At 40.1% G+C, this 18372-nt stretch overlaps 1 protein-coding gene across 1 annotated transcript in view; it reads left to right on the top strand.

Annotated features, from left to right (window-relative positions):
- The window catches only part of LOC311087845 (coiled-coil domain-containing protein 148-like), a gene marked incomplete at its 5' end in the record, with an annotated part of 54053 nt that extends 36658 nt beyond the window's left edge, over window positions 1-17395 (top strand). Inside the window, 5 exons of the mRNA XM_084121315.1 lie at window positions 9160-9300; window positions 9890-10008; window positions 10620-10737; window positions 10895-11029; window positions 17098-17395. Coding sequence (XP_083977441.1) covers window positions 9160-9300; window positions 9890-10008; window positions 10620-10737; window positions 10895-11029; window positions 17098-17244 — 660 coding nt within the window. The 3' untranslated portion in view covers window positions 17245-17395. The remainder of the gene's footprint in view (window positions 1-9159; window positions 9301-9889; window positions 10009-10619; window positions 10738-10894; window positions 11030-17097) is intronic.
- Between the last annotated feature and the right edge of the window lie 977 nt (window positions 17396-18372).

The following is an 18372-nucleotide window of genomic DNA, read 5'->3' on the forward strand; positions in this document are numbered from 1 at the left end:
CCGTGCGTGCCGAGCATCCAACACATGAATCCCAGGGAGACCGGGGAAAAACATAACGTTGAAACAGGTGGCTGGTCGGGCCAACACCTGTACCAAGCACTTCACTTCACATATAAGATAGAGCGGCATAGCCGGTCTATATACATCAGTGTAAATGGTGTGGCCGGCAGCGCGGGCCCACACAGTGCATAAACACGTATAGGGAAAGGGAATAGAGCGGAAACACTGGTCTATTTGTGGAAAAGAATCCTTCCCCTGGTGCCAACCAGAAAATTAACCAGTATGTGGACGTAGTCTGCGCATAAGCGACTGGGCAGCATACATGCCACTTATACTGATAACAGTTTAGCCTGCAGGGCGGGAACTTCCAGGTTATAAAACCTCACGAATGTAGATGGGGAGGCCCAGCCCGCCGCCATACAAATATCGTGAATAGAAATTCCGCTGGACCAGGCCCACGAAGAGGCCATGCCTCTAGTGGAGTGGGCTCTGACACCCAAAGGACACTGCAGGTGTTTGGAGGCGTAAGCTGCTGCAATCGTGTCCACTATCCACCTGGACAGGCTCTGTTTCGAGGCGGCGAGACCCTTGGTGCGTCCGCCAAAAGAAACAAAGAGCTGCTCGGACCGCCTGAAAGCGGCGGAACGCGTGATGTAAACTCTCAGCGCCCTTACAGGGCATAGGAGGTTATCACTGTCCCCGTTATCGGATATTGGCAGAGCCGAGAGGGAGATGATTTGTGCCCTAAAGGGGGTACCAATCGCTTTGGGAATATACCCGTGTCTCGGTCTGAGAATGACTTTAGAGTCATTCGGTCCGAACTCAAGACATGCAGGGCTAATAGATAGCGCGTGCAGATCCCCCACGCGTTTTACTGAAGACAGAGCTATCAGAAAAACGGTTTTGAGCGAAAGGTACTTAGGATCCACAGATTCAAGCGGTTCAAAAGGAAAAGCTTTCAGGGCCTCCAGGACCAAGGACAGATCCCAAATAGGAACCGAGGGGGGCCGCGGGGGATTCATCCGCCTGACTCCTCTGAGGAAACGGATAATAAGCTCATTCCTTCCGATTGCCCTGCTGTGCGTCGTCTCAGCGAACGCTGCAATAGCCGCCACATACACTTTGAGCGTGGAAGGGGCCCTGCCCTTTTCCAACAGCTCCTGTAGGAAGGAGAGCACTTGCGGAACCCCACATGTGCGTGGATCAAAGCTCTTAGTAGCGCACCATTTAGAGAACACAGACCATTTAGACGCATAGAGCCGTCTCGTGGAGGGAGCTCTAGACTGCGTGATCGTGTTCACGACCCCTTCTGGCAGGTCAACGGGTATCCGTTGATTACCCATGCATGCAGAGAACATCGCTCCGGATGGGGATGCCAGATTGACCCACCGGCTTGAGAGAGGTCATGGGGGTGAGTGCGACAGCCTCACCAGCTCCGGGTACCAAATCTGGTTCTCCCAGCGCGGGGCTATAAGGAGCACTGGGTGCTGTGTTTCCCTGATCCTTGTTAAAACCTGTGGTAACAGGGAGATCGGGGGAAAAGCGTACAGCGGGAGGCTGGGCCAGGTCTGGGACAGCGCGTCCTCGCTTTTCGAGAAAAATATCGGGCAGTGAGCGTTGTCTTTCGATGCAAAGAGGTCGACCTCCGCCCTGCCGAATAGGCGCCAGAGGAGCTGGACTGTCTGAGGATGCAGGGACCAATCTCCCGGGGAAATGATGTCCCTGGACAGTCTGTCTGGGCCCACATTCAAGTGGCCCGGCACGTGCGCGGCTCTCAGCGAGTGCAACGAGCGGTGAGCCCACACGAGAAGGCGTTCTGTCAGTTTGCACAGGCTCTTGGATCTGACACTGCCCTGTCGGTTCACATAGGATACCACGGACATGTTGTCCGAGCGGACTAACACATGGTGATCCCGTATGAATGGGAGGAAGCGCTTGAGCGCGTTCTCGACCGCTATCATCTCCAAACAATTTATGTGGAGGCATTTCTCCTGGTCCGACCACAGGCCAAAGGCCGGCTTGCCCTCGAAAAGAGCGCCCCAACCTGAGGTGGAAGCGTCCGTCGAGATAACTTTGCGGTGCGAGACGGCTCCCATTGTCACTCCCCGCTGGTACCAGTCGGCCGCTAACCAGGGCTTCAGTGCTGAAACACAGCTCTGAGTCACTCTGATTCGAATGCCGCCGGAAGCCCAGGCTCTGTGAGGCACTCGGGCGTTCAACCAGCGTTGAAGCGGGCGCATACGCAATAGACCCAGCTGAAGCACTGCTGCAGCTGAGGCCATGCAACCCAGCATCCTCTGAAATGTCTTGAGAGGAGCGGTGCTGCCCGACCGGAAGGAAGCGGCCAGGCGTCGAATGCAACGCGCGCGCTGTGTCGACAGACGGGCCGTCATTGCCACAGAGTCCAGATCCAAACCCAGAAAGGAGGTTGAACGACTGGGCACTAATGAGCTCTTGATCCAGTTGACCGTAAGCCCCAGGCTTTCCAGGTGGCTGAGGAGCACTGTTCTGTGAGCGATGAGCTCGGCCTCTGACTGTGCTAGGATCAGCCAATCGTCCAAATAATTCAAAATCCGCATTCCCCGACCTCTCAGGGGAGCGAGAGCCGTGTCCATGCACTTCGTGAATGTACGGGGTGCTAGAGACAGGCCGAACGGTAGGACGGTGTATTGATATACCTGACCGTCGAAGGCGAATCTCAAGAATGGCCTGTGACGGGGTATTATCTGGATCTGAAAGTATGCGTCTTTTAGATCGAGAGAGATAAACCAATCCCTCGGGCGAATTTGCGCGAGGATCTGCCTGGTTGTGAGCATTTTGAACGGTCTTCTCATGAGAGCTTTGTTCAAATATCTCAGATCCAAAATCGGTCTGAGAGCTCCGTCCTTCTTGGGAACGAGGAAATAACGGCTGTAAAAGCCCGACTCGCTCATAGAAGGGGGAACCGGTTCTATAGCCCCTTTGCACAGAAGTGTCGCTATTTCTGCTCGAAGTAGATGTGCTACTTCCCCATTCACTCTCGTCTCGGTACGCGCCTGAAAGCGCGGGGGGCGGCGAGCGAACTGCAGAGTATAGCCCTGTTTTACTGTGTTTAGCACCCATTCTGATGCACCTGGGATAGCTTCCCACGCTTCTGGACACGTGACCTACTTTCAACACTCGAACGGATTCTACTCGCTTTATGAGAGTGGGCTCTGTGAGAGACACGGGATTTATAGTGCTTGTGTGCAGGGGTGAACACAGAAAAGTGGGCACATTCACTGCATTTGAAACACATGCGGCGCGAGCCGTGCAACCAGACATAATGCTCTTTTTGACATTTCTCTGGGTCGCCGTGAGAACGGCGGTTGTATGCAGGCGAGAGGGTGAAATTACCGGCTCGTTGGCTGCGAAATGAGTGTCCGCAGTAACCGTGGCAACGGGGACTGACAGGACATGAAGCTTTAACGGCGGTCCGGCCGCAGCGGGACACAGCCGTCGCTTCTCTCCTCGGGCTAGGAGGTCTTTGCGGGCTCAGGTTTCACCGTAATCCTCTGCCGGGGTACCCGGGGAGGAGGCGGTCTGTTTCGGCTGGAAGAGCGCGATCTAGGGCGGCCGCCCTGTCGTCGCTGCGAGGACGGAGGTCGAGCTGGACGCTGGGTGGAACTTTGCGCAGGCTGGTCGCGAGGACGGCGTGCGGCAGAGCTAGAGCGTCGAGGCAGAAAGAGATTCATAGCCTGTGTAGTCTTCTGTACCTCCGAGAAGCGGTCAACGATCCCGCTAACCGCTGGGCCGAACAGGCCGGTGGGGGAGAGAGGGGCGTTCAGAAACACCGCACGCTCAGACTCCCTCATGTCGTCGAGCGTCAACCAGAGATGCCTCTCTGTAACAGTCAGAGAAGCCATGCACCGTCCGATGGCCTGGGCAGCGGATTTCATAGCGCGAAGGGAAAGGTCCGTCGCGCTTCTTAGATCCGTAATGGAAGCAGATTCCAGACCTTTCTCATCCAGATCACGGAGGAGATTGGCTTGGAGAATCTGCAGCACGGCCATAGAGTGAAGGACAGAAGCAGCTTGACCGGCGGCGGAGAAAGCGCGGCCGACAAGGGCTGATGTAGTCCTGCAGGGCTTAGACGGGAGGGCAGGCTTTGAGCGCCAACGAGAAGGCGGGCAAAGGTGCGCTGCTACAGCCTCTTCCACAGGGGGAATGGCATTATACCCCTTCTCAGCGGCGCCGTCAACCTGTGAGAGCATTGATGAGGCGTGTGAAGAGACCCTCGCGGAAACCGGTGCATTCCACGACTTAGAAAGCTCGCTGTGGAGCTCAGGCAGGAAAGGCGTGGTTCTGGAAGCTGGCGATCAGCGGCGGCGATGAAGAAAACAGCCGTCGAGTCTGTTCGGTGCTGGCTCCTTAGGAGGAGACCACTCTAACTAATAGTATAGGCTTATGTTGAACTTTATTCTTGTACAGACAAATGCTGCCAGTATTAAGCAATACATAAAGTAGTGATCTCATTCTAAGGTGTATTACAAAAGTTTGGTCAAATCATAAAATTTAAAACACTGTGAAAGAGATCAAACATTGTTGCAGTTATTAGATACAAATGTTATTATTTTTTTTTAAACACATTGTGCACAACACATTTAGTTCAATTGCCAATTTTAGGCACACAGAGACATCAAGAACTAGCATATGAATCTCAACAATGGTGACATTCTTCATGCTGCAATGCATGCTGGGAACCATGGATGAGTTTTTTTACTATGGTAGCTCCCAGAATGCATAGCAGAATTAATCATGTTACCGTTGTTGAGATTCATATACTGATTCTTGTTGTCTTTGTGTGACTAAATATTAAATAAGTTCAAAATATTATTTGCTCATTGTGTTCAAAAAATAATCAACAAAGTCAGGTCTCCTGTTATAGTTTTGCAGTGTTTATAATACAATATTTTAAAAGTGTTTGTTGTTTAACGCTCCTCTGCTGAGATTTTGAGAGATATGTTAGTGTTTAATGTTTTGTTAAGATTTAAAGGGTTTCTGTTGTCTGAGTTTTATGGGTCACAATTGTGTTGAAGAGTAGAGCCTGTGGTTAAAGCCCAGGAGAAGACCAAGAAACACTGATGATATGCTGCATGTTGGTTTATTTAAAATGCAGTCTATTGCAGTCATTTCTTTTAACTTTGTTATGTTGATGTTTTTTATTTATTATTTGTTCAAATAAGTTTCTGTTTAATAAATACAATTTAATGCACACCGTCTGTCATTGTCCTGACACTCTTTTGTATGTTTTTATAGTAGAAACTTGCAACTTTGAGTAAAACATCCAATTTAAGGCAATAATTGTCCATGTTTTCTAAGTAAAACACTCAACTAATTACATTTTACAGTGTAAATATATTGTAAATAAATGTTTCAATATATGAAGAGCATTATATTACTGCAATATATTATTTCATATATTTTTCAGTATATTTACACCATTTGCGACAGCCCTGAACAAACCTAAATCTTTTCACGTACCCCATAGAACCCGCACAAGTACCCCCTGTTGGGAATCACTGATCTTTTCTAACATTTGTAAAATACATAACACAACCACTGGTTTATGACATTTTCCTTTATTTTTGATACAGTTCTTAGTTTTTCTGAATTGCTAAAACACATTTCTTGAAACCATCACTCACTTTCTCAAAACCTTAAACACAAAATCAAAATTTCAAACCTTATTCAGAAAACCTCTGACTCTTCCGGCAAAATCAAACAATTGCCTCAAAACCATTTTATCTGTGCTCAAAATCAAACAATGCTTTCAGATCATACACACAGCGAGTCAATATTACAGTACATAAACACTACAGATCATTCGTTAAACACTACACCAAGAAATGGAGACCACAGAAGCATGCAGTTACAGAAAAAAAAAATATTGTAACAAAGTAAACAAATTTCGCAATTACGTAAAAAAGTATAGTACACTTAAATACGCTTAATTTGCTTCAGGATCATGACTTCATGTCTTCATGTTGGGTCCGGCCGGAGGACTTTGTCCAACATCACAGACAATGTAATCTCTGCAGGCAAAGGGAAAAACCCTAAAGCCAGATCCAGCCTTGACAACATTCTCCACACCTTGCTCTTTCTCATCCTCCTCCTTCCTCCTTGTTCACCTCCTCTTCCTCATACTCTTCCTCCTCTCTCTTCTTACAGTATATTGTTGCCATCCATTGTTGGTCTCAACATTCAGTGCAACATTTTGAGTCAGTGCTGAACTCTGAACTGACTTGTGTACAGTTGGTTTGGTCACATCATTAGAAATAAGTGTGAACAATTTTGAGTCGTTGTTTGTAAACGATGACAGCTGTGTTGTAGCTGGTTTAACTTTTTTTCTGCCGGTGCATTTTGAAACATAAGTGCATCACAGTGCGAAATGTGTTTAGAATTTTGCAAAAAGAGTGCAAGAGATTTGCAAACAGTGTTTTAACTACCTGAATTTGTTTAATGTTTCACAGAAAGAGTGATTTATTCGACAAATTGCTTTAGGCTGTTGTGAATTTGGTTCAGAGAATGGGGTTTTGTGTTTTAGCAATTCAGAAAAACTGTAATACAGCTTATTTTATACTGTTTTTACCATTTCTTAAAATATTGCCTACATTTAAACTTGTTTAACAAACATTCATGGCTCTTTTGATTCATATATATATATATATATATATATATATATATATATATATATATATATATATATTATATGTAAAAAAAAAAAAAAAAATTCAAAGTTTGCGTTCTCAGGCCACCAGTACGCTGTTGTCGTAAATGAACGGCCAGAACGCATTAAAAGCTTTCTATTTTCAATTGAAAATGGTGTTGTGTAAGCAGCCCCTTTAATTACTAATGATTTTTACAACAAAAAATGAATCAATCAAAAACTTACTTAAGCTGGATAATGACTTTTTTTAGAGCTGCTGTACAGCCTAAACAATCTTATTTGCATTAATTTCCTATTATCACAGTAAAGCTGCTTTGAAACATTCTGTAATGTAAAAAGCACTATATAAATGAATGTGACTTGACTTGACTAGAGGCGACATTTTGTCTGCTGGAAACACATGCTTAGTTTTAATGTTATTTTAAGATGGGGTAGAATTAAATGAATGACAATACTCCGCATTTTGTTTGCAGACCCCCTCTGTCACCTCCCATGTACCCCCAGTTCGGGAACCACTGTTTTAGGATTTGTTGTCGGATCAGGGAATATCATCTCTGGCCCTCGAGGTCCACTTTCCAGGCTTTAGTTCCAACCCTAATGAAACACACCTGAACAAACAAATCAAAGACCGTTTCTCAATATGCGTTCTTGTCTGTACTTGTGTTCTTGTGGACTTGTGAAACATCATCAGTCGCTGCCCAAGTACTGTTCCAATTCAAAGTTCACATCTAGCCAAGTCCAGTTCAAATCCCCGGATGTGTTCTTGATCCGCCCCTTTTACCGAGGATGCATTGAGAGGTGACTTGTGCGGACTTGAGACAGCCAAGTATCCCAGAATGCATGTCGCACCAACCAGCAAGCGTCAATAGCAGAGGAGAAAACCCGCGTAATATCAAAATACTACTGTTATTGTGTCACAAAATGTAATTTTAAGAGTGTTTCAGGCGAGAATGTAATTGTTTAAAGCTCGAATCTGTGGTTTATTTATAAAGATAGCGCCTATTTAAAAAATACATCTGACGTTTTTCGGAGTTGTGAGATCCAGGCGAACACCGGGCGTTCAGCGCTCATTAACCCCGACTGGAACAGCTTTTCCTCGGCTAGTGCTTCTGATGTTTGCCGCTGGCTCTGATGTCTCTATAGTCTATTGGTTAAACATGAGATATTATTCGTCTTGTGTAGGCTATAAGTCGATCTTTGATCTCATTAATCTATAGTTTGTTCCATGGCAAATCGTTTTGGCAAAGTGAAGTTTCACAACTTTATATATTTAGGCTATTTAACTTTAACTTTGTAGCCTATTAGAGAACTGACTTATGTTTGACTGAATTGTTTGCTTTATTTCTCATTGTAAAGCTTATACCTTTTAGGCTACTTATACTTTTATACTGGATATTATTGATCATTAAAACTGACATTTAACAAAAAGAGACAGGGTTGTGTAATTTATTTTTAATATTTTAAAATATATAGAATATTTTTTATATTTATTTTAGTACATTCTCTTCACTGTATGCACATGTATAATAAAATAAAATGACACAACCCTGTCTCTGTTTGTTAAATTTCAGTTTTATTGATCAATATATTAAAATGAAAACAAAAAGAAGCAGGGTTGTGTTTTATATTTCGTGTTGTTATAAATATATGCAGTGAAGATAATAAATGTACGCGTTTTCCTGAACCAAATTTATGTGGCCATTAATATGTTTAAGATTTTTTTTAAATGAAAAGAGGCAGAGTTGTATTTTATGCCATATTTCGTTTTGTTGTTGCCTAATATATACATAAAGAGATGACCAGAGTAGCCAGAGCGAGCTGAGTGACGCGATCAAGAACGCTGCTGTTCCATTTGCAGAATAACCGGACTCGCGTCCTCTCGTCCTCGGGAGTTCGTTCTCCTGAGTCGATCTTGGCAAGTCCGAACTACCAAGGACGCAAGTCCGAAGTTTGCATACTTGGTATTGAGAAACGGCCAAAGTCTTCAGGATTACTAAAAAGTTGTGTGTAGGTGAGTTTAATTAAGTTTGGAAGTACACTCTGCAGGAAAGTGGATCTCGAAGGCCAGAGTTCAGAACCCCTGCTGTAGATGATAACCAGAACACCACTCAGTGTTAACACTGTAACATACTATTCTTCATTGTTTTATCATTTTGCATACTCTTTCATATACTATTTTATACATATATAGATATAGTATGCAGTGACGAGTGATCCATGCAAGTATTCCATCCATGTGCATGTGTGAGTGTTTAAGACTCAGTTTCTCTAATTTGAGTGTGTAATCATATTTTAATACTGTGCGTGCCTACAGAGGTTTGCTATGTTTTTTTTTGTTTTTTTTTGATGGATCAGTAAAGTACACACTGTATCTCCAGTCTACTGTACATAGTTCCAGCTTAACACTTCAGTGGTCTAAACACTACAGAGAAATTGCTGCTGAAATTACCTGTCTCTCTGTGTGGGTTTAGCTCCAGCAGTGGCGCATTCAGCAGGAGGAGGCTGCGGAGTTGGAGGCTGCTCTTGCTGCTTATTGGCACAAAGAGGAAGAGGAGACATTGAGGAAAGAACAACAGAGAGAAAAAACTAGAAGAGCTCAACTGACACAGCAGGTACATTTTAATGAAAACTTAAATGACAGTACATGTGATGTCATCATTATTTAAAGTCAGCGTGAAAACCAAACTATTTCCATGATGTGATGTAATTTTAATAAAAACAGAATTATTGAATACAATTTGTATGAGCCATTTTCATGAATTTTCATTTTTATTAACACTTGTAAGTCATTATTACATTATCATTTATCAGAGCACTCTGAAAAACTCAGTGTAGTCCAGTGTGAGCATTAGTAAAATACTTAGGGGAACCCCAAGGCTCTGTCCTCAGCCCATTAGCTTGATAAATGTAATGAGAATGTAAATTTGTGTGTGTGTTCCTGCTTCCCTTCACTTCCTGCAGAGCTGTGTTTTGTCCCTGATTAATGACGTTTATGAGAAAGAAATAGATTATAATAGCGATCTTCGTACGTTCTCCATTCACACAACACATAAATTCATCTCTAAATGTCTACATAATTTTTAATCTAAAACTACACAAATGTCTGAAGTCTGTACATTTTTGTTTTTAGCTTATGGTTCAGTCAAAAAAAAAAATCTAGTTTAATACAAATCACATGGCTTTTCTTTCTTTCTCTCTCAGATAAATAGGTTCCATGCAGAGAAGCAGAGGAGAAGAGATGAGCAGAGAAAGAGGGATATGAAGAGGCTTGCAGAACTGAGAAGAGAGATGGAAGAACAGATGCAGAGAGATAAAGAAAGGTAAAGTACTTTGGTTGGAGAAACAATTTGACAAAAAAGGCCAAATAACCAGCAAACCTTTAGTACCAGCCTTGCAGCTACAGATACTGTGGATCAGACAAACTATTATCATGAATCATATTATAAGAACAAAGATTTCATACAGTACATTTCCACCAAATATACGATCTGCATTCCTTTCAAAATCTTGCCATTAAACAGTACAATTAATGTATGTTTTAACACATTTGTTTTAACAAGTTATTATGTAATAATACTGTGTATAGTATTATGTCAAATACATTTTTTTAAATAAAATTGTATTCTTCATTATGTTTATTCAGTGAAAGAGTGGACTTTTTTTAATTATCTTAAATATACATATATTCTTTTTTAAACTGTATTTTACTTTTTGCTTTCAATATTTTGAATCTACTAGGAAACTTTGTTGCTTATATAATGATTATGATTCCTCTAATTGAAAAAAACCCCAACAACTTTTAAGCCTTTTCAGAGCAAATACAATATTGAGAAATACTGTACGCAGAGTATTGTCAAAATGCTGAAAAATGTAATCAGAATGTTATCATATAATTGTTTCAGCTGTATCATTGGTTGGATATGTTGTGCAGGGTGAAGTTCAGGAAAGAACTGTTACAGCAAAAGCTGCAGATGCATGAAATTAAAGAAAAACAAAAACAGAAGGATGATAAGGTCAGAGAGGAGAGACTACAAGCTTTATGCAACCAGGTACACGCACATGCAGTTTGCACATGCATTTTACACATGCAAATGACTAATCTAATCTAATGTTTGTATCAGGGCATCATTTTCATTTTATCAGGGGTTAGAGCATAATTTTTGTTAAGCAGTGACAGCTCGTTGTGCGTATTTGTTTGGTTTACAGGTCTCTAAAGTAGCTGAGGCCAATCCAGAGAGGATGATGGGAAACACAGAGGCATGGAGAGTTCGTCAACTTCCAGAAGAAGTCTTTGCTTTGCAAAAACCACTGTACCCGCTAAATACATACACAGATAAACAGGTAGCACATGCACACAAAACACACAGCACATACTGTAGATACCTATCGCACACACACATTCACCTCCCTCACACAAACACACATGAAGCCTTTTATTACACTGAGACCAATAATCCAACCAACCTTTGTGTTGAACCAGAAAAACAATCATGCACATGAAATATAGGCTATTTCCAGAAACATTATATGTTAATCTATAATTTATATTCCATATGTTAAATAAATTAAATAAATCAAAAATAAATAATACATTAAATAAATGATTTTTATTCACCTTTTTCCTAACAAGCCTACCGTGTTTAAGATTATAGGTGGCACTTCCGGTTTGGGGAAGTTCCACTCAAACAGACTGAAACAAATCATTTCAAATCATACGGTTAATCCAAATAATCCATATCCGTCCATTTGTCTAAATGAGCTGCAAAGTTTTAAAAGAATAAAATAACGCTTGGTATTTTAAAGTGACGTGTTATGACAAGACTATCTATGGCAAGAGCTCTTTTCAGTTGCTGCATTCTATTCCTCCTGATTATTTCCATTTTCCTTTTGTATTCCGCTGTAACAGTATGAAAAAGGACAACATATATTGCACATTTGTGGTCTGCTCTCCCGATTTAATTTACAATATATCCCATTAATAATTCACTGGAATGCACATGTGAGTGCTTTACCTAGCAATAAAGAACATGCACAATATTGTTATCGTGGTCACTTCAAAATACAGTAAATTCCTTATTATGATTTTTTTTTTATTTTTAGAATGTATTATTAAGTATATCTATCAGACTTTTGGTGGTGTGGGATACAGAATGGTAGCGTAAGACACAGCTCTGATATCGGCCAAATATAATCCCCGAAATCCAAGTACATTAGAAATTGAAAAGGGGCAGAGAGACCACGCTAGCGAAGTCGGCTCAAGGGAAGTTGGTGACGTTAAGGAAGACGGGGGCTCGACGGCTGCGCTCAGCTCTATTCTTAAAGAGGTCGCATAGGCTTTATTTGAACAATCTAAGGCCACATCCACACGAAGCCAGAGCTTTCCCTATCCAATGTTTTTTTTTTCCTGTTCAAAAAAAAAAATCCGTAAACACGGCGGCGTCTCAAGAAATATCTGCGTACACACGAAACCATTGAAACCGACTTAAAACTATGTAGTATACATGCCAGACCAGTATGTGGCGCTGTAATTCTGCCACAGACATACACTAAAAACGGAGAAGAAGACTTAGAGCATGCATGTATACAACAATAATATTAGGCACAGTAGCTTCTTTTTTTATTTTATTTTTTATCAGGAACTTTATTGAACAATATGAACAACCATAAATGGCCTGGTACAAAATCATAGTTAGCGGACGCATAAAGTTTGCCACAAAGAACCGGCAAAAGTAATCATTATGAATGTGTCAAATATAGCAAGGAGACATTTTAATTGTTTATATAAATAAACTAGTGTTTTCTGTGTCAGTCTCGGCTGAAGATGTTGGACGATGCTGACTCGCCACCTTTGCAGTATTGTGAATGTGCCTATAGAGAGAAATGCACACTTCATACGGATTACATAAGAGAGCTGTCTGTTTCTTTTCGTTTTGAATTGTTTTGTTTAAAATAGACATTTCAAGCTTTCTATAGATATATTTCTGAGTTTCGGTTCATTTATGAGACAAGCTCAGTTCACGAGCAATGCAAGTTATATCGCGCCGGTGCCTCCATGTCCTGATTAAATTGTCTGCTATATTTGCTTCTTATTTATTAATTGGCAATTGGTTGATGAAACATTGATTAAAATTAAGATACAATTTATACAAAACCAAATTCACTTTAAAGAGGTTTTATACAAAACAAAACTTAATGTGGTAAAAATTATGTCTCCCGATATATTGCGCATCTTATGATTACTGAATACTCGCCAAGACCAGCATTTTGTCATTATTTTGTGTGTATTTGACTGTTTAAGCATAATATATAAAGCAGCGAAAAATAACAAAATTTAGTACAAGCACGTATATGCATGCACACTTTTGGAGGAATGAGCAGAGGCGGACAGAGTACACAGCTACATTACTTGAGTAAAAGTACAGATACCCCTTGCTAAATTTTACTCAAGTACAAGTAAACGTACTACAGTCAGATGTCTACTTAAGTAAAAGTACTAAAGTAATTGTTTTTAAAAGTACTTGAGTATCAAGAGTACAAGAGTACATTTTCTAAATATTGCATTACTACTGCCACAGTGCTTACATTGGTAAACACAGCAAACACTTGAAGTGAAAACTATCATTAACTTGTTCAGAAAATTAAAATAGTCTGGCGAGGTGGGGCCACGGTTTGGCACATTCCCGGGATGCGATATTTTTTTCCCCAGGATGGTAGGGGAAGACTCATGAATATTCATTAGGGAAGTCATCCCTGATTGGTCTGATGACCTACCCCTAACCCCACCCCTAAACCTACCCGTCACTTGGGTTAAGACCAATCAGGGGTGACTTCCCTAATGAATATTCATGAGTCTTCCCCTACCATCCTGGGAAAAAAAATATTGCTCCCGGGATGGACCTGCTGCGTCTCCATCCATTGTTTCGTCCATGGTTTCGTCTCTTATCTAAATATGACCATGGAGTTGACTTTGGCGGAAAGCGGATTGCTGATAGGCTGTCCCAATCAGTGGCGCCTGCACAATCCAATCACATTTGAGAGGGTTTCCGAGATGTTTATTTTTTCCTTTTTTTTTTTTTTTTTTAGAAGAAGTAACGGGTACTCACAGTTATGGATAGAAATGTAGTGGAGTAAAGAGTACAATATTTGCCTCTCAAATGTACTTGAGTAAAGTCATGAGTACTCCCCAAAAATGATACTCGAGTAAAGTACAGATCCCTCAAAATTGTACTTAAGTACTGTACTCAAGTAAATGTACTCAGTTACTGTCCAGCTCTGGGAATGAGTAAAATGATGCAGACGGAGGTCCGCCTGGGTCCCTCCCTCCTTCGACTCATGGGACTTCGTCCTGGCTGTGGTCTGGGTCCTCCTGCTCGCCACTCCTCCCTCCATCTTCTCCGCCTTAGTTTCTCCTGCTGGCATTTCCTGTTCCCTGTCCTTCACCAGTCCCTCGCCCTCCTCCAGAGCCTTTCATCCGTTTGTTTATGGCACGAGGACATTGGGGTGGGGGTAATGATACAGTTATGTTTAGTTCTGTCAGTTCATTGTGTTTTAGTTTAGTTTTCCCTGTGCCCGTTTGCCTGAGTTCTAGTTCCTTGTTTGTTTTCAAGGTTGTTAATTAGTTCTACACCTGTAGATTTTTCGCTGATTACTCCCTTGTGAAGATAAGCCTTTAGTTGAGTCTGTTCCATGTTCGGTATTGTTTATGTGAATGTCATATTGCTATATCTATCTCCTAATGTTTTCTCTTTGTTTAATAAATAAGTATTCTTTGTGTGTGTGTGTGTTCTCATAGTTACTCCTATAATTTGCGCAAAGCGTCATGAGGTGTAGGAAAAATGTAGATAGTGGAATGGTGGACTATTTTACTTTTTTCACTTTACTTTCACAATTTAATTTTTCAATGTAATTATTTATTATATAATTAACAAATTCAAACTTTGATGTCTATGTCTATGTGCTGAAATTTACATACGTGTCTAGTTCAGTCGTGAAACTCCAGAGGGCGCAGGCTGATAAGTCCTTTACATGCAATCTGCAAGCAGTCACATCATTACCGCATGGCACAAGATGATTGGCCTCTGCTGATCTCACAGCCAGTCCTTTATTTACTGCTCACCATTTAACCCCCTGGGGTCGACAATCGTGCCGGCGTGATTTGCTCGCTTTTTTCTTATCAGTTCAAACGAGACTCAAAATACTCTGTTGACTTTGATCTTACAAACCAGTTTCATACATCAATCGATCCTGTTAAGTGTGTATTATTTTTGAGTATACTCACAATAAAAACAAAGTGCTTTTTTCCAAATAAAGAAAAATAAACATTTTTAAAAGCAAACTGTGATTTGCCCCATATCAGCTCGAGAAAACACATCAAGTTTAATCAGATCATTGTACTTGTTTACACCGTCTCGCAGCGCTGTGAGGAATAATACTATCTATCGTAATAATAATAATGGAAAATGTACCTCAGAAGTGCTGGTATTTCGAGGAGAGGATGCAGCTGAGCTGAGGAATACTGTAGTAAGTTTTTTTCATTCTCAAGTGAATCGCATTTCTGTGTGTGAATTAATGAACGACAGAGATGTGTGCTGTTTACCACAACTCGCAAAAAGACGGTTTAAATTTGAATCGCGTTTCTGTGTGTGAATGAATGATCCGCTTTTAGCAAACTGTATTGCTATACTGTCTGAGATGAGTAAAAATCGACTGAAATATGTTGAAATAAAATGTATTTGTATAAGCAACGTATTAAACTGCAAATTAACATTTATATTTATTATAATAAAAACGAAAGACCTATGTTACAGACATATGAAAGACAACATTTCGTTGACTAGTTTTGGATAGATTATACATTTTTACTGTTAAATATCTGCCACCTCAAATAAGCTTTTGTTTGCCATTTTTTTCTCATATGTTAAATATAGTATGTTTTGTCAAAAATAAAGTAATCAAATAATATGTTATTATGTGTTTGTTCCAATGTAGGCTATATTCTATTGTAATGAATCCTTAACTTTGAAATATTTATGATAAAATGTATACTTTAATTTTTACAAAGGAAGATTACACTTGAATTGTTGTTGTAATTGTAACCTTTTTAATAAAAAAATATATATTTACAAGGTAGATGTAAACAAACTATTAAAAGGTAAATATAAGCCTTTTTTTTAAATAATTTTTATTGTGTTTTATTAGTGACAAATTTGGGGAGAGGATACATATTCCAAAACTGAAAATACAGTATGAGAATTAACTGCACAGTTACTAGACATGTTTTCCTTGGATATTATACAATTTGCAAGCACAATTTGTGGAAAAATAAAAAAAAATGAGATGCTTCCAACTGTGAACCAATTTGGTAGAATATATACATATTGCTCTTGCATTCTTTCTTGTGGCTCAGTGACACACCTGAATGAATGGCTCATTATGTATGCGGGGCCATTGTCTTCTCAGATGTGAATTACTCATTTTTCCTGATGGTATTGGATCGTTGACGCCCTCTCGCATATTGCCTTTCCAAACAGAAAGTGTCTTGCAAAATTTAAATCAATGTATTGTTTTATGTGAATGATTAGGCAGGATGATTTTCAGATCATTTTGATGAAAAAACTATAGGCGACAAAATGCATTATTCAGAAGTCTTGTGGACACATATTTAGTATGTGTTTTGTGGCCTTATTTCAGGAGCTTTATTTTTTAGTTTTTTCAATAACCATGCATAAACATTATTCTCTCAAAAATACAAACATGTACAAACATGTTGCTCACATATTATGGTAGCCCTGTTTGTGCTAAATAGAGTGTAATTACACATTTGCCATTAATATGTTTATAAGCAACTGAAAAAAGCACAAATGTCAGGGCATGTCAGAACATCTCAAGGACCCCAAAAACACCTTAGACCCCAGAGTTCAGAGTAATAGTCTGGTTCAGTGTTTGTTGCTCAGGGTAGACCTGCAGCTGCAGTGCTTCTGACTGTCATGTACATGGGACATTATGTTTCTGCCAATAATAATGGTTAACCTGTGATGACATTTTGGGACTCTGGCCTTTACAAAGTTATTGGCCAAGGCCAAACTGTGAAACAGCTTTTTTTTCCAGACTTTTGTTTCATAACATGGAGGTTTAATATCACATCCTGTAAACATAAAACTGAGATAAGTTACTGACTTTAACCTTGGTAATGTCAAAGCAGATCAACCGGTCAACAGGAAATCCTGTTACAAAAAAACATTTAACTATTAAAAGAATTCTATTTATATTACTTCCCTGACTTTTGCTTGAGCATTTCACTTTGAAGGCTTGATCGTGGTGACTTATATGGATTTGCAATGAATCAATAATTCTATGAATAATTGAAAGATGCTCTTATCTTTTTTCTTCTTATTTTGTCTGTCTTTCAGATTGTGTCTGATCCCAGAGTTCGTATTGAACAGGCGCTCAGAGCTGCTGGTCTCCATAACACCCCTTATGCAAAACTGATTCTGTCTGAGATCCAACCTCCAAAACCACCCAGACGAGACATGGAATCCACTGCCTTCAGAACCTGAACATTAAATAAATGAATATATTAATCTTTTCACATATAACATAATTTTAAAATACTATAAAAACATATGTTCCACATGTTGGTGACTTTTTGAGCTATGTCATATTTTAATTTTTAATGATTTTCAACCCTGTCTGACCCTTAGAATTAAATTAAAGTACATATTCACACTGGACACTTTATTCCAGTAATATATTTATTTATCCCAGGTGTGTGTGTGTGTATATATATATATATATATATATATATATATATATATATATATATATGCATGTCTGCAGTTGTCAGTCCACATCGTAAAGTAAATATGTAAGTAAATATATTGGGAATTTTATAATGACATAGACCTTTAAAAAAGGTATTGCCTGTATCACTGCAATTTAAATGTAGCTAGTCGAGTTTGTCTTTCTTCGTCTCATCTTTGGTATCGCTATATGTGTAAAGTATTTTTGAAATGTGATTTAAATAGATCCACTAATTAGTTTAATTGATTAGGGAAAACAGAATAGAATAGAAACTGAATAAAATTAGCTGTAGATGTAATACTTGAATTATTATACAATATATATGTTGTATGTTATGTTTTGTGTTATATATTTAGAGGTCACGCTGCTTTATAAGATGAACAGATTGAATTTAGGCTTTTATTCCCATTTTTATGTGAATAAAACATATAACACATTCATCAACTCAAACATCAGTTGTGGCAAACTGCTCAAGCATGTTCGCTTAACGTGTGAGAACCAATGAGGTTCATTCTCGTGTTACGCAGCACATTTCAGCTTCAGCAAGAACTAATGAGGTTCATTCTCGAGCTTCTGCCAGAACCAATGAGGTTTGGTCTTGCACATCAAGCAGGTTCGGTTGAGCTTCAGTTTATGTTCGCTGATCAATGTTTAAATGTGAATAAAAGTCTAAATTCAATCTATTCATCGATCGAGTCTCTTCAGAAAATTTGGACTAAACCGCTCAATTCATATTAGCGGATATATAGGCTAGTCAGCTTGGATTAGTTTTGCGATTTCTTTATGAACGTTTTGAGCGTCAAAGTGGTACATGTAGTTGCGTAGCTGTCTATAGACCAATTTCGAGCCGACGTCACAGTTACGTTATGGCGTTACCTGGTGGC

The sequence above is a fragment of the Abramis brama genome, assembly GCF_963993115.1.
Source record: "Abramis brama genome assembly, chromosome: 8".
NCBI classification, from domain to species: domain Eukaryota; kingdom Metazoa; phylum Chordata; class Actinopteri; order Cypriniformes; family Leuciscidae; genus Abramis; species Abramis brama.